Raw genomic sequence first — 25,934 nt, 5'->3', positions numbered from 1 at the left:
CACAGCCTCTCTCCTGCTCTGAAACCCCGCATGCCCCATGTGTGGTGTGCCATGCCTGCTCCTCAAGGGTGCAACAGCCCCGCAGCTGCTGCCTGAGGCTAGGTTAGAGGGACCTTGGGAGGACGGAGACTGAAGAAAGGATTGGATTAAGGGGGCTGGAGAGCCTTCCAGAAGGACTGCTCAGTGTGTTGTGTGCTCCATGTCATGTGAACAAGAAGAGGATCTCAGCCACCTGGTCCAACTTCATAGCTGTCTTGCAGCCTTGGAGCACAACCTTCCTTCCTCTGCTTTGCCACCAGGACAGGAGCAACTTTGGCATGGGGATGGGAGGGCAGTTCAATGGAAGAACAAGGTTGCCATGACTTCCCTTGAAGCAAACCAAAGCCTATGAGAACTTCAGGCTTTCAGATCCCAGGGAAAAATTGGTTAAGGCACTTCCAGTTCAGAGAGAGATGGATGACTGTGATTAAACACACTGAGACACCTAAGCTAGGCTTACCCAGCTGGGAGGCAGCCAGTCATCCCCAACGAGCTATTCAAACTCTTGGTTGATTGAATCGTACTTTGGAAATACCCATTTCTCTCCCTTGTAATGTAAGAACTCAACATCAGCTGGAGGGACTGCCCTGATCCAGCAGCAGCAGGGGTGAGCAACGGCATGGGCAAGGACAATGTGAGGCTGGGCGATGTTGGCTTGCAGGCCAGGGAGAGAAGACAGCATCCCCATACCTGAAGTCTGGTTCTCCCCGATAAGCTCTGCCAAGCACTGGCTGCGCTCCTCTTCAATCTCCTGCATGATGCTGCACTCCGGACGCGTGCTGGATGCCTGCAGAAAGGGCAGAGAAGAAGAGAGTGAGCAAAACCCACAGAACACTCAGAGATGCGTTGCTGGGGATCCATGCCCATCTGAGCTCTCCTGGGGCACTGCGCAATGGGGATACACATCCAGCCTTATTTTATGTTTGCTTGAGAGAAGGGAGTGTAACCCAGAGCCTGCTGAAAAAAACAGCATTTCCCTCCACTCCTTCCTTAAGAAAAAAACCAACCTATATTTTTCTGATGATAAGGAGCAATTCTGCTTCTTTATGCTCCAGGAACCCTGCCTGACTAACCTAACGCCAACTGCTATCTAGGGCAGGAAGATGGCAGTATTAATATTCATGCCAAGAGCAGCGGGATCTGTGCTTACATGGTTTATTCCCTCCATTGTCACATGGTCTGCCTCCTGGCTCAGGCTAATTCAAAACAAAACAAAAACCAAATCAAATAAGAATGAAATCTCTGATGCAGATTAGGAGATCAAGGAGCTAAAAAGCAGGAAATTCTCAATGACAAGACTTTTTCCCCCAAGTGGTTTCTGTTTAGTCAGACCTAATTATATTGTGTTTGCAATACAACAGCAGCTATAAACGTTCAGGTAATTAATTGCAGGCTCCTCACAACATGCAATTCATGTCACCCACACACGCTCAGCTTGCAGGGAACACCTTGCTTCATTGCTGTGGCAGCTGCCAGCAAAAACTGGGGTCCCGTTATGCGTGGCATAATGCACAAGCCCCCATCTCGGTCAGAGAGACTGGAAACGGCACTTGGCAGGGAGAAACCTACTCAGCTGCAAAGAGATGGCAAGAGGGGAATAATGTGAAGAGAGCAGAAGTCTCAGCTTGAGTTTATACTGTCACTGTTAAAAAAGTGATGCAGGGAAAACTGTGAGTCGCGTGAGCTTCAGGGATAGATTTTGAGGACACAGGATGAGCTTTTGCCTGTAAGAAGTCATTGATTCGGTGTTCACTCTTGCCAGATTTTGGAAAAAGCATATATTTTTATCAGAAGTAGGCTGAGGGAAAAAAAAAGAAAGAAAAAAGAAAATTTCATGTCTTGTTTCAAAATGTGTGAGCGATTTCTCCATCCATATATTTGTCAGACAAGCTGGTAAGACAGAAGGCCCAGATACCTTTTGAAAGAACAATTGTTTGATGTAAATTGCCTTTGAGTTAAAATTATAAAATAATACAGCACAGTAAATTTATTCACACCATTTTTTATTAACTCAACCTGCTCTCTTCCCTATTTCACTCCATGTCTTGTTCAAACTGTAACTTCCTTTAGGTTGGGAAAGGGCCTTAATTAGTAGTGTATAAACAACTAATTATATGGTTTTCTAGTAAAATTAAAAATAAAAAAAAACCAAACACAAGAAGGGGGGGGGGGGGGATTATTTGGAGTTTTCTCAGTACTCAAATGCTTCTTTTTCCCAAAGGGAAAGAGATCTTATGAAATTTTATCTTGGCTCATCTAAAGTACCATAGATTCATTTTGTTTTGATTTACAGTGCTTCTTGCTGTTTTATTTTAACCTTAAAAAAGCGTGAGGGGAAGCATGAGAGATCTGCAGAACACTTGCTGTAAAAATAAAGATTGAAATGTTTTCAAAACATTCTGACTTTTTCAAAGGAAAGTTTAACTCTCTGGACTTAAACTATTGCCAAATTCACCTCACATCTATAAATAACTCAAGTTTTTACTTTATAAATTAATTCATGCAGCTCTAACTTTGATCAGGATTGGCAAAGCGCTGTGCACTTCTACAACATATTTTATTTTTTTTCTACGCAGTAAATTTTCTACCAAGCCCATTAGTAAGTACTTCACTGCCGCATCTTCCCTTCACTAAAAATGCATGCCTAAATTGGTTGATTACATATTTACCTCAACAGCCTGATATTTACTTTTGAATAAATGTTTTATCACCTTTAAAAAAAATAAAAAATCAGGCCAATTCATTGTTAGTGTTCTGAAAAGTGGTCTCATGATGGATTCAGGTAAACTTGATCATAGATGGAATTTTAAAAATCTCACTTTTTTTTTTTTTCATCCAGTCCAAAGGAAAGACATCTATGTTAGGCAAACCACTGGAAAAAGAGTGTCCAATAGCCAAACCACCAGAATACAGGTGGACTTGACTCATGCACTGCTGGTGCTGCCTTGCTGTGAGCTTCTAAGCAAGGTGGGTGGCTCTGTGGAAGGCCATGAAGGAGTATTCAGGACCCCGATCCTCACGGATTTCAAGCAGAGCCAGACACTGAGGTGGGATTTAGTGTCCCGAGCAGAGGTATCCAGCCTTATCCCAGAGCAGATCTGTTCGGGACAGGTGCAGTTGAGATGTTCCGTGGTATCCCTCTTGGCCAACAGCTGTCACTGCAGGGGGCATGGGCCCATGTAAACTGGATGTTGGATCTGCCAACGCCAAACCAGACACCTCACCTACATACTAACCTCTCTAAACCAGTACTAGTTACTTCAAACAAACACTAAGGCTGCAGACAACATCGAGTTGGGGGGAGTGTTGACCTGCAGGGTCTGGGCAGGCCGGCCGAGGGGCCGAGCCCAGCTGTGTGGGGGTCACCCCGGCCCCGTGCCGGGCCCTGCCCGGGGGTCACACCAGCCCCAGGAGCTGTGAGCTGGGGGCAGGGGGCTGGGCACTGCCCGGCGGAGAAGGGGCTGGGGGGCAGCAGCTGGGCACGAGCCCCCCCATGCCCAGGTGGCCAAGGGGGCCAGCAGCGCCCTGGCTGGTGTCAGACACGGCGTGGCCAGCAGGGCCGGGGCAGTGCCCGTCCCCCTGCGCTGGGCACTGGGGGGGCCGCCCCTCGGATGCTGGGCTCAGTTTGGGCCCCTCAGCACCAGCCAGACCCTGAGGGGCTGGAGCGTGTCCAGAGCCGGGCAGGGGGCTGGGGAAGGGGCTGGGGCACCAGCCTGGGGGGGGCTCAGGGGGGAGCTGGGGGTTCAGCCTGGAGAGAAGGGGGCTCAGGGGGGACCTTCTCGCTCCCTGCAGCTGCCTGACAGGGGGGTGCAGCGAGGGGGGGTCGTCTCTGCTCCCAGGTGACAAATTGACAGGACAAGAGGAAACAGCCTCATGTCCCACCAGGGGAGGTTTAGATTTGATATTTGGAAAATATCCTTCACCAAAAGGATGGTCAAGCTCTGGAACAGGCTGCCCAGGGAGGTGGTGGGGTCACCATCCCTGGAGATTTTTAGAAGACGCACAGATGTGGCGCTTAGGGTCATGGTTTAGTGGTGGGCTTGGCTGCCTTAGCTTAACAATGGGATTCAATGATCTTAAAAATACTTTCTGACCTAAACTATTATATAAACAACAACCAAACAAAAAGTGGGATGCATCTCACCTTCTCTCTCAGCTGGAAACATCTTCCTTCATTTTAGCTGGGTAAAAGCTACATGTTTAATCTGAACTGATTTTTACCGTTCCTTCTAGTCCACAGAGAGCTAGCAAGCACCAGCCCTGAAGGCTTTCATCCCACTTCACTGACTGTAGTTGGACCAGTTCAAACTCAAATACCTACTATTTAGCTGGAGGTCAGTGATGTGTGAATTTCATGTCTAAAGACCTTTAACTGAATCATCAAGGTCAACAAACAGACTCACATTGGAGGCTACCTAGTTTATGGCTCGTTTTCCTTGTTAACTAAAAAGTAAATAAATAACCCAAACAATCACAGCAACCTCCTTCTACCTCCCTAGTGATAACACTAATAACCCTCACATTAAAAAAAAATACATTTTAAAAAATCACAGTTTGGGGCATCATTTGGAAACAGGAAATTGTGTCTTTTTTTGTTGGCAGGTCAGTTCCGTTGGCACGATGGTGAGCAGGGCAACAAGTCCAGCTGCCTGAATTCACCTCCCAGTTAACAAAATGCCCATGGCTGAAAAGACTTCCCAAGAGCTGTGAGTCTTGCTTGCCAAGGGGAATCTTCCCTGGGATTAAAGGCTAAGTAAGTCTCCTTCCTTGCTGTATTCCTCCTAGAAAACTTTGAAGTAGACTTTACAGACAGTTTAGTACAAACTCACTGTACTTCATCCCCAGCTCTGTTTTTTATTGCTGTGTTGTTTTGGTTTGTTTGTTTGCTTTTTTTCCTGTGTAAAAGGCAGAGATTTGGGGCTTTGGCATCTTTCACTGCAGTGGGCAACTGGCCACACAGACATGAGGCTGAGCAGTACACTAATTCCCATTTCCCATCCAAAAAGTGTAGATAAAGGAAAAGCATGACTAGCTTTGGTTAGCTCACATTAACATCAGCCAGTGAACAGTAATCTGGTTCCCTGGGCATGTCTGTTGTGGGTGAAGCTGAAACTCAGTCAAGCCCCCTTTGCTAAGCCCTCCTGGCATGCCCAAGATGCCAGGTAAAAATTGTGGTGGGTTTGTCAGGGGTCATTGTTCCTGCACACAGTCTGAAGCCCTGGGCAGACAGGCGAAGGGAATGTTTTTCTGGGTGCAATTTGCTGCAGCTCTTGAATTCTGCAGCAACTCTCATGTGGAATTATCCCCAAAGACTTTATTAATGAGAGTTTTCCTTCCCGCCAGATCCCAACAGTTGTTAGAGGATTACCACACAGTCTGCTACTGCAAATAAACCCATTGTGTACACTCTTTAATTAAATACAATTCAAAGGATTGTCACAGACTGAAGGAGCCACAGAAGTATTTAGTCCCATCTACGCTGCCGGCCATTAGCAGGGCCAGGCTAACCATGGGACGGCTCCTTTGCTCATGTGGGAACTTCTCAAAGGCAGGTGGGATTCCCAGCAAAGCCACAGGTGCAGGTAAGCAGGAGTAAGGACCCCCAAGAAGTGATGTGAGCCTCAGTATCTCCCCTTCTCCTGATCCCGGAGTGTTCCTGGGCTCTCCTGAAGCTCACCGTACAGAGACGTAGGGTGACCACAGCAATAACAGGATTTGAAGTCAAGCAAGGAAGACTAGAACTGAAAAGCCTGCAGATGATGAAATCACACCCCTCGCCCATTTCTGTTCAGCTCCCAGAGCCTACACAGTAGTGACACTTCCAGTTATCTGAATGAAAATTTCTTAGGCTGTTATTACCTTCCTATAGCTTCTGTGAAGGTAGTGACAGTGTAAGACAAGAGCATCAGTTGACTTCCTACAGTTTCTGTAACACGACTTTGGTCACTGCTTTAGGTAGAGATGGAGATTCTTAATGTTTTTTCACGTGGACAGCAAAGGAAATGAAAGATTTTTGCAGGCAGGTCTCATTTCAAGCCTCAGTAGCATAACCTGAAGGAGCCACTTCTGGCTGGTTGCCAGAAGAGCTCCACATTAATTTCAGACCAGGGGCTTTCATTTATGCTCATTATTTGTAGCAACACAGGAACTGAAGAAACTTCCTATGCAACAATCTTGGCTTTGATTTCTTTCATAACTTCATTCAGCTCTGTCTTAAAACTAGATTTTCAGTTTCTTTCTAGTTACTTCCTATTGAACATCCTCAGGAAAATGCAGCTTTATTCCTAAAAGCCCTCTGAGCGAGCCCCCAGAAATACTGTGTACATGTGCAAGAATAAGCATGGAGGGTGGACCACAGGTAGACACCGACACAGGATTTTTATCTATACTGATGGGTAACACAGTTTCCAACGATGACACTGTCAAATTTAAAAGCTGAAAAAGCTCTGGCGGTCTTGAGGAAAAAGAAGAAAAAAAAAGACAGTATCTATGGAGTACTATAATTATTTGCTCTTCTAAAGGACCTTTGTGTAAGAATCCAAAAACATGCTACAAATATGTCATGACAGCATGGGGAAGTAAATGTTAGATGCCAGTAATACAGACATAAACTAAGAGATAAGACCACATTCAAAACATACCAAACGCCCTGTATGGCCTTTGTAGGATCAATAAAGGACTTGCAAAACCGATGTTTTTTAAGCAGAGGCAAGCGATATTCTGCTATGACCTCTACTCATGTAGTAAATACACTGCTCTGCAACCAGCCATCAGTAAGGGACTCTAGGAGCATGGGTAGCAGCATGTGTCCCCAGGAGACTTTTCCAAATAAAAGAGGTCCAGGCAAATACCCAAGTATCCTGACTCCCACTTTGCTGTTCAAACCGCTCCATTTCATGTTTCTGCCAAATATAATCATGCCAATATCAGATCTATCATTTGATGAGGAAAGCAGATGTGGTTTTTTCCGGCTCATCCAAGCAAGTCCTGTTAAACAAAGAGAACTTGGCCAAATCAATCCAGCAGCTTGGAGGCACGGAGACTTCAATTAGTCTGATTGTCCCCTTTCTCTGTGAGGGGTTGGAAGATCAAGGAAACATGTGCAGAGTGTTTTGCAAAGGGCTTGGAGAACCAGAAGGAAAGGGAAGCTGAGCAGCTGTGTTGCTTAACTCCTTAGTGACAAGCTTGTATATGCCTCTCTTGGAAAGCAGAGCTGAATTGGGGTCTTAAAGAGGTGACACCCTGGCACCGGAGTAATGACACACAGCAATTAAAAGAAAGGCAGCACTTGAGTAAATTCTCACAACTGAATAGGAGACAGCTCTGATGGCTCCTTACTTTAAATTACCATCTGGAATAGGTGGTAAGAATTTCCTTTCCAGGAAGTTCAGACAAAGGAAAACAATTCAGGCTATTGCAGAAATAAAGGGATGCTACAACACTAAGATCAGTGGTGCTTAGAACTACAATTCAGAGTAAAAAGCAAAGTGTTATAATATCTCTCTTATGGTTGAGAAAACATAAGCAAGTAACAGTACTGATTATCCTAAGAGTACACAGGGGCAGCAAAGGAAGGAAAGAAGAGGACTCCACTACCTGACTTCTATCGAAACTGGAGAGCAGCAAATTAACTTGCAGTTTTCCCTGAACTATTGGTCATTGACTGCTTTCAATTTCTTTTTTCCTTTGGGTCTAAGGAGCAGAGCCCTGTTGAGGAAAATTCTATTTCTTTAAAGATTGTTCAGAAACTTAACTACTAAACTCATCAAAGCTTCTGGAGGAAATTTGCCTCCAAAGCTTCTGCTCAGCCAGTTACAGGAACAGCAGAAATACAAGGTAAATGCAGATCCAGAACTGTGTGACCCCCAGGATTCAGAAACGTGATTTGGGGATCCATGGGCAAAAAGTGTGTGTCTATAATATAAACATCTACATCTGTCTACTTCACATTGATCATCCTTCCCCACTTGAAGTGAGAAGCAGGCACTTTTATGGCATGAGTCACTTCAAAATAAAAGGACTGTATAAAAACAAGTGAGAGGAAACTTACCCTATACTGCTTCATCCAGGGAGCCTTGGGCTGAGGCGTGGATGTCTACACTGCAAATATCTACAGTTACATGAGGTAAAACCCACAGACCTGGGCTCATGTCTAAACTGAATGATTTCCCTCCAGAGAGCCCCGACCTTCCCCAGTGTATGCCAAGAGCAGATGTGAGATGGTACCGGGCAGGATCCCTATGGAGAAGTTGAGTGAAAGGCTGGTAAGTGCTCTGATTTGTTTACAGGTTGCGTTGTTTTCAAGACGATCAACCTTGAAATGCTGCTTCTGAATGCAAGGTACTGGGCTTCAGGAGAATGTTGCAGGTAACCTGTTAATACTGTCCTGAATTGCTGCTCAACTAGCACAGAGCCATCTCCTGAGCAGCCAGCTCTTGACTGCTGTGCACAGAAGAAATGGTCCCCAATTCAGCTTCAGGCTCAGAAGGGACTAGAAAGCCCTCAGTGGATGTCTCAGCAAAACCTGTGAGTTGCTTGTGTTCCTCTCTCCTCTGTCCTGGGCCAGATCCTAACTCCTGACAAAGCCTCCATCATCCAGCTCTGATTCTTGTCCTGGGCAACCACAGAGGGCTGCTACCCAGTCCTGCGTGCTCTCCACTGCATTTCCAGTTCACCCCAACTCTGGCACTAGAGTCCTGTTTTCCTCCTCAAACCAACCCAGATGTTACCATCCACCAGGTCCACCTGCCACAGTGTGGAAGACATGGACTGAACTCAGACCTGCTCAGGTGGCCCCAGAAGGACTTGGGCTGGGGTGTAGAGCAGAAAGGGTTCCCAAATCCAAAGCAATGGAGACTGGCAGTTTGAGTAATATCCTGGAGAGCCCACGGGTATGTCAATGGGCAGTTCAGCACAGAGGCTGTGACAAATTAGGAATATGATTGAAATCACAGTGAAGTCCTTGAGGTTTCTTCCTTACCCTTCAAGTTCTCAAGCATTCCCTAGACCTCTCCCACTGCCTGGAAGCTGCACACATGTCATGTACAAAACACCTTCGGCAAACAGGACTCTGCAAGCCTCCTGGAAGGCTGGCTATGGGATATTATTTATAACCAGGGAGCTGGTTAAAGCAAGCTGGATGTTCTCTAGTTCTCAGAAACACTGCAGTGGTCTGGTTTGAGGAACAATGGTTTTGGCTAGCAACACGGGCAGCTCCTTTTAACCTTTTACGGGAACTGAAAGTTCTGAGAGTCTCTAGAAACCCAGCGTTAAGCCAGGGCTACTGCACCATCAGTAAAGCAAGGGCTGGAGTGACTGACACTGGGCTTGCCCACCACTCATGCTGGAAACCCTTACAGCTGCAATATGCAGCAGCCTCACCTGGAGCTCTGGGGCTGTCTGGAGAGGACATTTCCCATGCACAGCTTCTCACTGTAAACTCTGTTTTTTGTTGTTTGTGGGTTTTTTATGCACTCAGGGAAGGATTGTGAACAGCAGAGTGGCAACGTCACAGAGCAGTCTAGCAGCCAGCGTTCCTGGCATGGCTTTTCCTAGGCAGAGCAGGCACTCTGAAGCTCAGTGGCAGCTAGCAATGAGGACAAAAGAGGGTGTTTGGCATTTACTCAGTGCTGTCTCCTTGCTTCACTTAAGCAGCCTTAGCATCTCCAGCTGAACAGGCAAAACGGGACACATTCAGCATTTGGAGCACCCAGTACTTGACACCTTCCTGAGCTCACCGAACACTAAATGACTTTAGGACATGGAACTTCCAATCCTGTGATCCAGCAACCATAAAGAAAGAGTCAATTGGGGCAGAACACAAGTTTTTCAAGGTCAGTACCACTTCTGTAAGAGCAACTAGGAGGAGACAAAGGAACAAGAAACAGAAAACATAAGAAAAAAACCCCACACGTATATAATAATCCTCCCTATGGCATATGTCTTCACAGCACCTTTCAATAATACAGTTGGTGATAGGGTTTTAATCTTCTTGGCTATCAATACCTTCAACATCTTTTATTAAACCAACAGTAGGACCAATTCCAGGATGATTTGACTGTTCACACACAACTCTGCATTCTGAAAAAGTGCCCCTAACGGGGCTCGTTTGTGCCACTATTCAAAGCTTTCTATTGAAATCCAGGTACATGCCTGGAACAATCTATAAATGCAATTCATTTCAAAGAATTCACTTCAAAAGACTGATTACCTACCAGGGAGAGTACAAAAAATACAAAGATGTTGGCAAAAGATGAGTTTAGTTCATTCGGAGATCAAGAAGAAATGAATCTTCCCCCTTTCAAATGAAGAAGTGATTCAGTCAAGAAGGCTCTGGGTGAAGATGTTACTTATGGGTTTATAAACCATCCTTTATAAAGCATCAAAGCTCTCTAAAAAGATTTGTCATGGAAAGTCTGAAGCATCCAGGTGTGTCTTCCAGGAATAAGAGCCTACTGGGATGAGCTCCGTACCTTGTTTCAGAACAAAGGATCAAGTCATTCTCTTAATAATAAGGCAGCCAAGAGTACCCCAGCGATTTGGAGCCACTCCAAGCACAAGAGCTGCTATCTTCCACAAATCAGGACGGGGCCATCCTTCCCTTTGTTGGCTGAGGATGGAAGGAAGCAAAATAGCAAAAATACGTGAGGGAGAGCAAATAAGGACAATCATAGGAAGCACTGCTGTCATGAAGAACAAAGATCCACAAGAATGGGGAAAACCAAGCAGAGAGTAACTGAAGAGATCCTTACCAAAGAGAGCACAAGATGGACACACAGACACAGCCTTGATTTAGAACAGAACATGCTGGAGAGCACTGTCTGGTTGTCCACAGCTCTCCTAGAGGAAAGCTGCTAATTACATTTACATTTGGGAGCTTTGGATTCAGATGTTTTTGATAAAACTCACTGTGCCCAATGGCTCATCTGCATAGAGAACACAGTACGTCTAAGCAATTGATAAAGAGAACATACTCCATCAGGACTTAGTGGACTGACTAAAGATGGAAATTTTAGGAGGGACTTACAGTTCTGCAGGAGAAAGTAAACCAGAGCTGAAATGATCAGCATTTGCCCTGCACAGCTTTGAGTGGTCTATGTGAAGGGTCAGTATGAAAACATGGGAATAACTTCAAAATGTGGTTCCACTCTTCCTAGCTGAAAAGGACTTAAAGCTACAGGCTAAATAGGTTGAAACACGAGCCTAAGAGACTTTACACCTGAAAATTTAACAAATACGACATGAGACACACTCACACAAGCTGTTTTAGCCAGGCACGCATGTAATACCTCCACCTGAAGAGCACGCTGATGTCCTTCCAGGAGCCTGAGGACCACATCTAATTTCTCTGACAGCCCCAACCACCTTCCTCTTAATAACGCTCAGAAAAGACTTATGATCCCAAAGTGATCGTGTTGCTGCAACAGGGCTGCATCTCAACTACCATCACTTCTGCTGAGTACACAGCTGAGTGTCAAGTGAAACAGATGATCAAAGTGAAGTGTCAGATGCTAGAAATACCTCCATTACAAATCAAAGCAACCTGATAGCAATTTCCATGCTTTGAACATGGCGAGGCTTGGCCAGGCAAGAGTTTACCAATGGCTTTAAGGAAGTAAGTATCTCACTCTCTCGCTTCCCGCAGGACCTCATCATTCCAGCTTGGCTGTTAGCTGAAGCTTTGCTTCCCGTCGGTCCCTGAAGCAAAGTCAACTTGCAGCTGCCTTCCACTGTGCAACTAGATTGTGATGAACCGGCTAAGCAGGCAGATAATTAATCCTAGGGTTTTTGTGCTGGGCATTTCCTTTTGTCATTCCTTACCTGCTAACAACACAGATGAGGGGGAAAGCTTACAGGGAAGACGTTTCTGCTTTGTGTATTTAAAAGGGAAAATATACGAGGGCACAAATGACACAGAAAATGAATGCTTAGATGGCAAAACCACCTTTTAGTGGTACAGTATCATCAGACCTCTCTCAGGTGATGCCACTGGCTGTAGATCTCAAAATGTTTTGCAAAGTTAGCATATCTAGCATCTTTTGACAGATGGAGAAACCAAGGCAGAAAGCCCAAGATCATCCAGCAAGTTAGTAGCTTAAAAAAAAAAAAAAAAAAAGAACCCACAACCCACATAAAAGAAACCACAACAAAAATGTCAGGTTGCTCTGGCTGCCTCCCAAAACACCTTCCTTATACCAAAACCAGACAAAAGCAGTCACAAAAAAAACCAACAACCTAAATACTTCACACTCCCTGTTACCAGTATTTGCATGTCTCTGAAAGACCTTTCCATATGCCAGTGTACTCTGATGTCCACCTCTATCACACATACCCTGCTTTCTATGAAATATTTAAATGTTCTTCTCAAAACGTGCTGGTGGTTCAGCCAGCAAAGAGCCAACAGAGAAAAAGAGAATCTGGGTGGAAAAAAAGAATGGGAGAAGTCAGCCCCTGTTCCACGGGAGGAAGAGAAAGACTTCAAATCTCCTTTTAGGCATATTGGGTATGAGGAAAATAATAGATTAGAAAATTAGGAAGATAAAACCTGAGATGGACATTAGGAGTGATAAGAACACCTGGGCAGAGTGGCTGATGGCTCTGGAAAGAAAATGATGTTCAGAGCAGTACGAGAAGCAGCAAAACCTCTGAGCACTGCTAGAAGTCTAGCCTTTGCTGTCAAGACCAACTCAGCTAAGCAGAAAAACTATTTCAACAGTATGAAAGAGAACAGCAACAAGGGAGAAAAAAAAAAAAAAGAAAAAAAAGATTGCTGTGCAAATTCAGATTGCTGAAATTCAAGATAAAACTAAGCATAGCCCCCAAAAAAGAAGAAGTTGCAGCAGCCCCGCCCCCCACTTCTGTTCACTGGCTTCTTCAAAGAACTGGAGGTAAAAATATAATTTTATTAATACAAAGTGGAATAGTTAACACATGGTGAAAATGATTGAGCTTGAATAATTGAGAACAACGACGGGCTGACTGTGAAGGCAAACAAGGGTACGGAAACTGTTGTATATGAGGTGAAAGCCACTCAAAAGAGAACAACCTGCTCAGATGGGGTGGTGGGAGTGGTACCATCTGGCTGAAAGTCAACAAATGTAATGCCTTTTTATATGGGGGTGGGTGGTGGTGGGGAGATCCAGACAGTTATCAGCAAGCTAATCTGAGAACAAAACTACACAAGAGTTTTGAACACCACTTGAAGGAAAGAGTAATTGAAAGCATGGCGGCAAATGGAGATTTGGATAAAATGCAAAATGGTTATCAAAAGTAAATCACGGCAATGTAACTGATAGCTTTTTTTGAGAAGGTTCCTGGGTTGTTGGGTTTTTTTGGAACGAGGGAAATCAGTGGATTTAACCTTTCCTAACTTCAGTAAACCGACTGATGGCATGCCAAAAGGAATGACTGCCTGAACGACAGATATGGGGATTGATACAACAACTGGAAGGAAACTCCAGAAATGGCTAGTGTGAAGGCTGCAGGGATGACAGCAGAAACACAGAGCCACAGGGAGGTCTGCAGTGGTATTACTTAAAGATCCATTGGCTTCACTAAAGATGGAATGAAATGTAGTGATTAAAAGAGAACAGGAGAAGAGGGAGCAAGCAACAAAAAGGCAGTGAGAACCTGAAACCTCTGCTGGAAACGACAGAGCAGAAGGACCTGTTAGTTGATTGAACTTGAGCGATGCTGGACCACGTAAACCAAAGTTGCCCAGCTAAAATATTACAGGCAATATACTCTTCTCCACATGATGTCTGTCTCCAGCCAACACCTGTTGGGGCATTTTCTGAACATCCCACAGAGGACAATGCTTCTTGGTAGCCACAGTGAGTGGAGTGGTGCAGAATCCCTCACACGTGTGCACGCATGTCTGCAAATGTCCGAGGCAGATCTGCCTACAACTAGAGATGGGAGTAAGGATCATTACTAAAGGGACAGAGAGGGATAATTTGAAGTATGATGACAGTGATGACAGTCCTTTACAGCCACCTCCTCCACACCTTAGCAGCCCCTACCTGCCTAGCAACTCCTCATTCACAGCCTCATCTTTCCTGGCTCCCCTCCAGCATCCCTTGATTCTGTATGCTTGGTCACATCAAATCAAGACAGCAATGATACAAGGTGGCTGCCCCAGAAACTGCAGTCCTGCAGGTTAGCTACAATAATGCTGGAAAGCCAAGAGGAGGAAAAAAAAAGAAAAGAGGAAAAAAAAAACCAAACAAACCATAGGGAAAAAGATAGCAACTAACCCCAACTTTGCTTCTGGAGAAGAAAGTATGAAACTAAGGCAAAAAAACATTTTGCTGACTCCCCAGAACTCCTTCAAGTATGTAAACTGAATTAGTTGAGAGACAGGCAGACACATGCTGAGCAGCAAGAGCATCAGTGAGGAGCACAGGGAACACCTACTTCCACAGCATTCACCTCCAGAAGGGTGAAAGAGGGAAGAAAAGGAAAACCGCTGTGAAGAAACCAGCCCTACCTGTGGCTTATCCATCCTTTGTCTTGTGTGCCTTTCAAACACTGACTAGAATATGGGGTAACAAAAAAGGAGGGTTTCAGGTGTCCCTTTGATTTCGCTGGGCTTTCAGTTCTCAAATGACCCCGTGAAGTGGAGCAATTGCAGACTGACACTCAGCTCTTCTGTGCATGCACAAAGAAACACAGCTCTGCACAGAGCCAAGAGTGGTCATTTTTGCTAGTATGGCCTAGGAACCTACTGATACTCTCTCTGGTACTGAGCAATGATTTCTGGTTTTGACAAAATAAATCTGAGAGTCAGATGCTCTGGCAAGCTGAATGCAAAAGCCTAGCCCCAGAAAAAGCTCAGTCCTGTACTACTGACACTGGTATTACGCCTCCAGCTAATAACATAATCATGGCCTGATTAACTAATTCTCTCCACTTGGAAGCTGGTGGAAGCGCATCCAACATAACAGCAGATTAACATAGGTGTTAGATATTGCTTAAAATTATTCTTTTAACAACCTGTTCAGTAATAAAATTGGCCAAAGGAATATCCTAATATCATTCAATGCATGGATTTAGCAGAGGCATCCTGGCGACTACAGATCAGGTAGTGTCTAGTGCTATCTAATTATGGAATTAAAGAAACTTTGGCTAGAAGGGATCTCTGGAGTGCTTTGGTCCAGCCTTCAGCTTGAAGCTGGACTAGCACCAATGCTACTCTTGCTCAGCCACAGATTTATCCAGCCAAGTCTTAAAAAGCTCCAAGCATGGAGATTGCACAACCTTTCTGAGTGACTGTTTAGTTGCTGCACAACCCTCATAATGTAGAAATTGGTATTACTTGTAGGTGGTCTTCAAGTACCTTTTGAATACAACTGTGGGAACAACACAACTTGAACTCAAAGAGCCATACCATCACATCCCATACAGCAAAACGTCATTTACATAGTTCAGTGTCCACTTTTCCACCTTTAAGAGTAATAATGAAGAAATTTAGATTGGGAGGCAGTAGCCTTTTTGCAGGGTAAATTGTTAAGACACAAACTTCAGTCAAAGAGATTTCTATTGACTTGGAAACAGCCAGGATTTCACCCAGTTTCCAGGTAGCTGGCACAATATACACCCTGGCTAACTGACTCGGCAAACATTGAGAATGGCATTATAAGAATGAATAAAGGTCTGGAAAACCTGCTTGTGCCAAACAAAACATCCCAGCTAAACTTAGAGAGAGAAACAAAACAGTCTAATCAATTGCAACCAGCAAATGCCTAAAGCATAAGAGGATTTCCTACCAAGGATATCTATTTAATATGAAAAAAAAAAACCCAACCAAACCAAACCAAAAAGGCTTAACAAATTCCTGTGACTGAATTTTCTAATGAGACAAATGAGGATTAGAAGTAAAGCATTGCTTGGAAATGGTTTAACACTGACTGGCACGATTTACCAGAAGTGTCTTTCAGGACTGTCCCTTCAAATCGTTCAGGTCTCTCTGTACTGCAGGTCCAAAGCAGAAACTAATGGTTGGGGCTATGCAGATGGTCATACTAAACTTCACAAAACAGATGAGCTCCAGAGGTCCCTTCCAACCTCAGCCAGCCTGATTCTGTGTGAAAACAAGCTAGCAAGCATATTCACAGATCAAGGGCAAAGAAACAAAAAAGAGAACCAACAGAGATTAGGAGGGTCCATAAGGGACCAACGATTTTATCCCTGTGTGATGCGTAAGAAGTGCCAGTAATGATTTCTGACAAGCTTTTGTCCCATCCTTTGTCAAGTATCCCCAGTGACAGACTCCACAGTGTCCTTACAGACCCTAATCAATTCCTAGGCTTCCCTCTGCTGACCATCAGAAAGATTCTGCCCATTTTGTGAAACACTACATTTCTGTGGCTGCAATTTAAGGCCCATATTCCTACTCCTACCCAGACCAGTTAAGGACAGCAGATTTTTATCTCTTGCCTCTTACTTGCAGTAGTGTTTTCACATACTTAAATACAAGTTGTGATTTATCCCTGCAGCGTTCTGTTTGCCAGAACAAACTTCCCCAGTTCTTTCAACTTCCCCCCACACCACAGCACTTTTCAGACCTTTTATCTGAATAAGCTTTTTTTTTTTACCTTATAAGTTTCTTCAAGGGCTTTTACCCCAAAGTGGATACATCTGCTCCAGTCAAGTCTATCAGGGATCCCTTGCCTCTTTAACCAAAACACAAGTTTGGCTCCAATTTATCATTTACGTTACTCACTGCCTAATATAATCAGCAGTCAAACATAAGATGGGAGTTCTTACAACACATCCACGTGTTCGGCCCCTCCTCTGAATTGTCGACATGGAAAACAGACTAAAATAGGCAAAAAAACCCCCTGAGAAATCCTGATTTTGCAGGTGGAGAAGAGAACCTTACAAAGCTGAGGAGGACAAAACATCAAAAGCAGGAACCAAGAGTAACTCTTCCAGGTCCCTTATCCGAGTCTTAGTAACAATATCACCTTTCAGCAAATTCCAGCAGTATCTGCGCAGCAGGTGAATGCCACACTCCAATGAACTTTGTGTCGCAGAGTCACAGCTGAACAGGAAAATAAACTGCAAGCAACAACATCATCCCCTGGGAGAAGCAGAAAAGCTATCAGAAAAGGGCATCCCCCTTCACACCCTCCGACTCCCTAAATGCCACAATTATCTCTTGGATATATATCTTCATGTTGAAACAGAAGGGTAAAAATACAGCTTTGCTCTGCAAAAGCAATGGCAATAGATTAAAAAAAAAAAAAGAAAAGAAAGAAAGAAAAGAAAAAAAAAAAGATTTGTTCAGAAACCCCAGCATTCCCTTATTTTTGTTCTCCATTTATTCAGCCCAGCAGCTCCACATGTGAACCTCACGGAGAGCTCCCCAGACAGGCGGCTTCGCGGCACGCCTGGGACTCCCCTTGCTAGAAATAAGGAGTGGATCGCCTTCAGGCATCAGGAAGCTTCAGCACCGAAGGAATGGAGGTAACCAGGGAAATGATTCTGCAGAAAAGGCATCTCCATCTGCTGCGGTTTTTATTTTTCCCCAGGGCTGGTACAGCTGACCAGGAGCAGTCAGCCAGCAGAGCTTGACATCACCCCTAAATACAGTCACCCTTGACCTGACCCTCTCTGTCCCCGAGCACAGCATCTCTCCAAGGGAGACACTTAACACACTACATTACTGCTCCTGAAAATGCTGGTTTCCACCCTGAGCTCTCTGTGGGATTTCAGCAGCAGTACACGTTGATGTGAGCAGTGCAGGTCTCCAGGGAGCTGTGGGCAAAGCAGCGCGAGATCTCCTTGGAGCAGCCGTGGTGCACCTACTACCCCAAGGCATTGCACCTCTGGCTCAAACACAGGCACCCGCCGTGTAGGCGCCAGCGCTCACACGGCTGCAACGCTCGCTCTGCTTCCCAGATGTCCGAGAGCTCCTCCAAGCACCTGACTCCAGCCGAGATGGCTGTAGCTCCTCACGCTGTGTCCCTCCTGCCCAGCTGCCTGGGCCCTGTCAGTACATTTATGATCCATGATATTCCTTTGCATTTTGCCTACAACACCTTCACATGTTAGCAATGTCCTGCCTGGTCTTATTAGGCTCTAAATTGGAGACGCAACTGGAAATAAGAAGCCACCTGCCCAGCCATCCACATGCACAATGGATGACTAACAATGAGTCCAGCCAAGTGTCTCCATCCAAGGAGGATAAGTCTCACAGCTCCAAGAAGCTCTGGATGTATGTAGAGATGAAACTGTACAAGTAGAGTTAAAACCCCATTAAAAGTCCTTCTGCAATAGCTCAAGATGCCATCAAAGCTTCTAGACTCAAAATGCCTTAGGGGAATAATCAAATAACCCAAGCCATCTTAAAGCAATTAAGGTGGATAATTTTTAAAAAATAAGTAATAAGAATAAAAAAATCAAGTCCGTCTTCCCTCCAAAGTTTTATCTTGAGCAGAGGTTTCCTGGCCACATTACAAACTTCTGGAAGTCACAGGTTTCCCGCAGAAGGCACTTCAAGCGTGGACACACAACAAATGTATTCCAAGAATTTTTCTAAAAACATTAACTGACAAACCCCAGCCAAGTCCTTAAGCTTGACATCCAAATCACATGAATAGGAATATCATCTATAAACTCAGACATGTCTCTAGAAACAATGACACCGAACAGGAGATCCCGTTTGCATGTATTCTACTTACTGAAAGCTGAGTTTAATATAATGCATGTTTCTTTTTTCTCTGGTATTATTAATTGTACTAACCATAAAACCACTAATGAAACAGCACTTAAATTGTTCATAGCAATGTTAGAGCTATCTCCCCGTGAAATGAATGAAGTTCCCCTCTCAGATCCTCTCTGTGATCTGTGGGAAATTTCACTGCACTGATTATAATGTTTATTAAAAGTTGATTTTTGAGTAAACAGTTGTAGCAAATTAATTGCTGCACTTAACGTGCTCTTCTCTGTCGATCCTTCCTGCCTTTTCAGGGAATGTATGCCTATACTTTCAGAACGATGCCATTAAGATGATGCTATCTTTTTCCCACCTCCCGCTTCTGACCAGTATCTTCCAGAAAGCAACGCCAGCATCTTGTGGTGCCCCATTGAAATATCCCCATTGTCCCCCAAATAATGCTTCTGCAATGTCTTCACTTCTCTTGTGATGCTGCCACAGAACCCTCCCCTCCTGATGGCCAGGTACCACCATGATGATGGGGCACCTCCTGCCCCACCTGTCCCTCGTTGCCCTGTTTGCACACAATGCTGTGAGACAGGTCATGGTTCTTCTGGAAGGACAGGCCAGGCAGCCAAAGAGATAATGATCCAAGACAAGTGTGATTTCCCAATCCAAATGGTTAACTTTGAGTTAAACCTAATCTCAGTTCAACTATTAATTCAAAGGGGGAATCGGAAGCAAAAATAAATAAGTAAACCAACAAACCCAAACCCAGCAATATGTACTAAATGGAAGAGAAATACAGATGCAGAAATATAAATGATGTTTCATGAAGCTTAGAAGGACTACATGGGAACCTCAAGACATCAGGAAAAATCTGCTGCTGGTAAGAATAAGAGACTAATTAGAAGTTATTATTTGCGGGGGCGGGGGGGGGGTTGGTTGGTTTTGGGTTTTGTTGTATTGGGGGTTTTTTGGTGGTTTTTTGTTTGTTTTTTCTTTTTTTTTTTTTTTAAATGAAAGCGTTACAACAATGAAAATCTTACAGATGGTACAAGCCAGCAGAGGAAAGTTGAACCTGTGATCTTGATCTGTATTTGGAAAGCAGCGGAGCAACGTGCATGTGTCTGATGATGATGAAGCAGCTTTTTCCAGTCCGTTAGTAACAAAGGCAGATGTTAAACAACATCTACGAGAGATAAACATTTAAAATCAGCAGGCCTAGATAACTTGCACCTAAGAGCACTTATAAAAGCTGGCAGAGAAGGGCTATTTGAACACAGCCAAATGCGAGAGCTGTACTCAAGAAAGAACAGATTCAGCGCAGACCTCCGGTATGGCAGCCTGAGTTCTGGAAAAGAGGTAATGTGGCAGAGGATTGGGGGATCGAAAGAGGTAAATAATTCAGCATGAACTCCCGGTATGCGCTGCTGAGAAAAGGCGAACACAGCTGTTTGCTGTATGAACTGAACAGTAAGAAAGAAGATAACACTCCTTTCCTACATGGTATTGGGAAGACTTGTGCTGTGACACCAACATCAGTCATTTTAAAAGGGCGATAAAGACCAAGGGAGGGTGTGGAAAGGAAGCATAAAAGCAATTAGAGGAGCTCTGCATCCTTCTGGAGCAAGACCTGGATGCCCTCACTATAAGGTCATCTCAGTAGACACTAGGCACCTACATTTAGGCAACTCAGGTGCTGAATGTCTTCAGAGGTACTTGGCTACAAGGTAATTCAACATAGCAGAGCAAGGCACAACGGGATGCAAAGTGCAAACCTATGCAAATTAATAACTCTCCAGGTTATCTAGATTAACAGCTAGGGAGTTGTCCGTCTCAGCTCCTGAAAAAAGAGCCCAACAAAGTGCAAGTTATGCTTTATCAGAAACACATTGTTGGACTCCATTTCCTGGAGGTAACTGGTGAAAATTAGTTGTTTTCAATAATTAGCCAAATAAAATAATCTACCCTTCCCATCAGAGACCACTCAATCTTAATCTAGCTATAACTGCACAGGCCTCCTGGGTTTCTGATGTCAGATCTTGGCCCAGGCATCGAGATGTTACATTCCACTTGGATTTTCTCAAATAGCTGCTGGCCTCTAATCATGGAAGCCCACTTACTCTGGCTGCTGTATGTTTGGAAAAAAACACATATTCAAATAATGGATTTTCAGTAATGTTCTGAACTTCAAGAAGAGGAGAAATTGCTGCACAGAAGTCCTGACAAACTCCACTTTAGGGCCACTCCTGTTTGATTAACACTGTTTTGTTAGAAAAAGCCTAATCAAGGTCTAAATATACATGTCATGAAGCAAGAAGAGGCAAAGAAAAGCCACATTGATACTGCTGGAGCCACTGGGTGCTGCCAGTCCCCAAGGTTTCATCAGCACTCTTGCAGTATTTTCCCTCTCTCCTGGCATGGTTAGTGCATCCCAGCCAACCGACCAGCAGCAGCAGGAGATTTCTAGTCATCTTAATTGCATAGAAAAGAAAGGTACCAAACATCTGTCAACCAGGAGACAAATAAATGAGAAATTCAACCTTTTCAGAATAGTTTCATGATTTTTGCTGCTGGTTTTGCTTCCTTAGCTTTTGGGGTTTCCGAAAGTGACTGGCAGGTATTGGTATTTCACCAGTGCAGACTGGTGACATCGAGCTGGTCTCTGTGCACACACGACCAGACACAGACACTGCAGCTCAAGGCAGATTCCATTTGTCTGAAGTCTGCCACCCAGTCCCACATGAAATGCTCAAGCACAGCTGGGACAGCACATGGGCTAGCTGGTGTGAGAAAGGGTGTATGGGAGACCTGTGCCCACTGCACGGGCACTTGGGAGCCCTAAGCTGTCTGAAACGGTGCAAGACCTTACCCATGGGCAGCTAAATCAAACCTCAATGCTCCAGCAACCAGCCAGTTCTTATTAATGGATGAAAGGTGCTGGGAGTCTAGCTGTCCTTTGCTGAACATCTTCCTCTGTTCCAGTATATGGGAGTAAGAAACCCACCTTGAACAAAGAAGCTGTCCCGCTGTTCCAGGGAAGAGACACCATCCTTACTTTTCTTTGCTGTCTCCTGGTCTTCAAAGCAACAACGTCCATGTCATCGGCTCTGTGTTTGCTGGACCCTACGAGCCCAGGCTTGCAGCACTGAGCCCGGGACACAGTGAACTCTGGCTGCATCTGCCAATTACAAACTATTTGGATGTACTTCACCTAATGAAAACAAATGGATTGTGCAATCCCTGTGACCGCAGATGTGCCGTGGGAGAGTTTTAACCCACTTGCTATCTTCGATGCCCGATCTGTACAAAGGAGGGTTGCGCTGTATGTGGCTTATCAGACTCATCTGGGTCTTAATCTGGGAAGACAGACCCAGAACACATCTGCAGTGCCGGGATTTCACAACCCAGTTGCTTTAATCTTCCTGTGAAGAGTTTAACCTCTTCCCTGAGGCTCATCTATGGCCAGAGCTGAAAACACATCTCAGTGGCGCAAGCTCATTCTGTCATGGCAGAGGTTGCTCCAACTAGGGAAGATCTTTCAGACAAGATAGTGCAGGCATTTGTCAACAGGCATCATGTTTGAGGACAGGAGTCCTTAAGAAGCTCTTCCTAGCTCCACAGCCTACCAGCCAGATGAGTGAAACGTGACGATATTCTGCTCAGCAGCCTGTCCCTGACCACTGCAATGAAAAATTATGTTCACTGTGTTCTGGTTCTTGCTATTAACTTTCCCTAACTGGGTTTCCTGCCTCCAGGGGTTACCTTCCTGCCCAGAACATCCCATTCCCAGCTCTGCACACACTACTGAGGACTGTTATTTGTAGATAAGAATTTTATGGCACTTTGACATGGCACAAAGCTGGAATGCTTTTAAATCACAGCAAAACTGGTACCGGGATATGGCTGTGCCTTGCGCATCCCTCACAGGTTTATCAAGGTATGAGTATTTCTGCGAGAAAGCTTCTCCAAGTATGGAAATACTGCTTTGTCTCTCCATCTCATTCCTAAATTCCCAGGCTCAGGATCAAGGGAATCACACAGAAGAAACAATAGCAGCACAGGGTGAGGAAAGAGAAGAAGCAACAAAGCCTAAAACCAAATCTCAGTAGCTTATTACGAGGCATGTATTTTAATGTAAAGCCTATTAATTCAGTAATCATAGCTGTGTTTACTGTCACTTGTAACTGATGTGCTTTACATGCTTGGAGGACCACAGGCAAGGAGGGAGAGCTCTTCCTCCACAGCTCTCCCACCCTGGGCAAGGAGCCACCCGCTGCTGCCTGCTCCCAGCACGCCTGCCCCGCTACACACCCAAAGCTCAGCTTTGCAAAGTGCTTGAGGAAAACAAAACTCAACGATCCTGACCCATGTATTTATAGTGACCCTCCAGACTATAATTGTGATTATGTGGACTGGAAAGACTTTTGTGAGTGAACAAATGAGGAAAAAAATAGTAATTAAAAAACCTTAAAAAATAAATCTGCAAGACCTTTTGAGAGGTCTGGATGGAGTTTATCATCTTGCTGCATTTCTGGTCCAGCTGCTTTTTGTACATCAGCCTTTGGGAAAGATACGTGTCTGTCATATCCTCGGTGATAGAAGTTGCTATCAGACAGCAGTTACTAGAGTTATGTGACAGCAGCATCCCATGCCACAGCTAAACAGCATGACCAGATAAGAGCAAACAATGTAAGTGAACAGAATAACATCTTTTATTTTCTCCTGGGTGTACACCTATTTTCTACCAACCACGGCTAAATGTTCCCTAGATTTAGCCCAGCACCATCTCCCAGTTTTGCTCCACATAATTAAATACAGCATATGAGAGGGGACAGAAGAGAGGGAAGTGCTTTCTGCAGCATCACAGCACATCAAAACGTACAGCTCTGCTCTGAAAAGCCTTTGTTTAAAAGGCGACAAAGGTCGAGGTGGGCTCCTCCAGTGCAGCAGCCCCTGGGATGGCACAATTAACTCCTTGACACGTGAAGTCAAAGCAAGGATATCTTACTGGTCCGACTGAGGAGATGTGGGAAAACATCCCAACACTTCTTCCGAGGAGCAGGGAAATCACCCTGACCTGGGATCCAAGCCACTGTGGATTAAAACTCTTTGGAATGAGAAGACCTTTTTTTTTTCTCTTTCTTTTTATATCCACAGTAATTTGCCACTTCAGTGGCATAAAAATTAAATCCAGCTGGAATGGCTCTTTAATTAAAATCATACTTTTCTTATCAGAGTGAGAACACTTAAATGATTACAAAAGAAACATGGAAACCTCTGGCATCCTGTTCCCCATTCTCCAGCCAGGCTGGGCAGAAAACTCACTCTGCTAAACCATGTGTAACCCTTTGGAGCCCATCCCATATGAGCTCTCCTCAGGCCATTTACAGACCAGAAAAAGTCATACAGGACCATATAGAGTCTCTATAGAATGTACATACAAAAGCATGCTCTCTCTGGCTGAACCTGCTGGAGCTCACTCTTGTTTTAATTTGCCGACTACTGGAAATTCCCTATGGAAGCAAAGAATCTCTATACATTTAATTTCAGATTTAATTTATCTTCATAGCCAACTGAAAGGTTTCCCACTGTCTCGAAAGCACCCTCAGGCCAAAGGCTGAAACCATACACCCGACCCATTCCTGGAAGATACACTCCACCATCCCACACCGGTGGTTAAGGTTCTCTTTTTTCCCCCCAAGCACTATCATCCAGGCTTCTTCCAGCATCTTTGTATTTTGCTGGAGGCCTGTCCATATGGTGCCAACAAAATTCACGAGTCATGATGTGGGCAAGGGTGGGTCACACAATGTGCCACCCACCCACCATGAAGAGCACCTTGTGTGTCACAGCCTCTGGGCCACGGGGACGACTGCTGTTGTTGGTGCTACATGTGGGTTTCAGCCTTCCAGGGTTGCTCCCGTAACCATTTTCACGAGCATTAACCTCACAGCCAGACCCTCAGACAGCACGGCACAGCAATGTTAGCATCAGTGAGGCTAAGCTGATTTATTCTGGCTGAGGATGGTAACTGCAGGGTAGGATTTTCCCAAGCACAACTATTAGTTACATTCCTTGGGCTGAACGAATATGTGACCGAGTGCCTGCGTGCTTTTATCTTTCTGTTTTCAGTGCCAGGCCCTGCTGGGGAAAGGGATGTTAAGGCAGATGCTAGAACAGAGGTCTTGAACCCGTGCTGTTTGCAATGATCCTATGGGACTTTCCATCGGAACAGCACTATCACAGGAACTCAGCGGCATTTTCCTTACAGGCAGAATGGGGATCAGATGCTACTTCAGCTGGGAAAGTTCCTCCATTTTCAGCTCCAGTCAGACCACTGCAGCCACAAGGTGCTGGAATACAGAGGCTGAAATAACCATCTCCCAGGCGAACCCAAGAACAGACACAGTGATGTCCAAGGGTCTCCCACGTAATGAGGACAAGGCAGTTTTACCCTGGCAGCGCCTTCTGCCCTCTCCCTCCTGGCGCCCAGACGTGCTGCTTGCAGCCACACCACCGAACTGCCACCCTTCTGCAGGAAACAACCTGGGGGTAACCCGCTGGTATGCTCCACAGGAGACACCAACCCCCCATCTCATTGCTCAGGACTTTCTTAGATTCTTAAATACTTTTAAACTCTAGGCTTAGTCCAAGATGGTATTTCCAGGCCTGGAAATTTTCTGCCCCAATTAAATCTGCTGCTGGTGAAGTGAGTTAGAGATCCCCAGGCTCTGAGACTGAACATGCTTCAAACTAAGAGTTGTGACCAAACAGCTTTCAAAACTGAAACTCTTCCACTATCTGATCTACAATTTAAAATACAGGTCATGGTCCTTTCTCTGAGTGTGTCAGCTTTCCAACCTGCAAATCAGGGCGGTGGCATTTCTCTCCTTCCCTGAAACGGCTGGGCCATCATTTAAAGGTGTGGCATGTTCTGGCCATCTTCTGGCCCAAAAAAGAACATTTAAAAACAATCCATAGAAAGCAAGGGTTTTTTTCTTTATTCGCCCCTCTGTCAAGAAAAATAACTCAGAACTTGTGAATTTTTCTAGTTTCTTGATGAGAAGCAAAAAGGGAATAGCTATTCTATTTTTTCTCTCCCATCAATCAAGAATTAAAATCCCCAAGGATAAATATCTCCCTCACCCCCCGCAACTTTACAAGTAAAAGACCTTACTTTCACGAAAATATTTCTCAAGTAAAAGGTTAGGGGTTTGGGTTTTTTTGT

The 25,934-nt window shown here is 44.8% G+C and overlaps 1 protein-coding gene across 2 annotated transcripts in view; it reads right to left on the bottom strand.

The window, feature by feature from the left end:
• The window catches only part of LOC101922575 (vasoactive intestinal polypeptide receptor), a 116,018-nt gene that overhangs the window by 76,995 nt on the left and 13,089 nt on the right, over positions 1 to 25,934 (bottom strand). Inside the window, exons 1-2 of one of the 2 annotated variants that reach the window (XM_005229533.3) lie at positions 21,711 to 22,030; positions 730 to 826 (exon numbers count right to left, since the gene is read on the bottom strand). In XM_005229533.3, the coding sequence (XP_005229590.3) occupies positions 730 to 826; positions 21,711 to 21,884 (271 nt within the window). In that variant the 5' untranslated portion in view covers positions 21,885 to 22,030. Of the gene's footprint in view, positions 1 to 729; positions 827 to 21,710; positions 22,031 to 25,934 lie in introns of those variants that run through there. The other variant, XM_055804923.1, reaches the window with a different exon arrangement.

This window comes from Falco peregrinus, chromosome 5 (genome assembly GCF_023634155.1).
Source record: "Falco peregrinus isolate bFalPer1 chromosome 5, bFalPer1.pri, whole genome shotgun sequence".
NCBI classification, from domain to species: Eukaryota; Metazoa; Chordata; class Aves; order Falconiformes; family Falconidae; genus Falco; species Falco peregrinus.
This window is presented reverse-complemented; position numbering and strand designations above follow the sequence as displayed.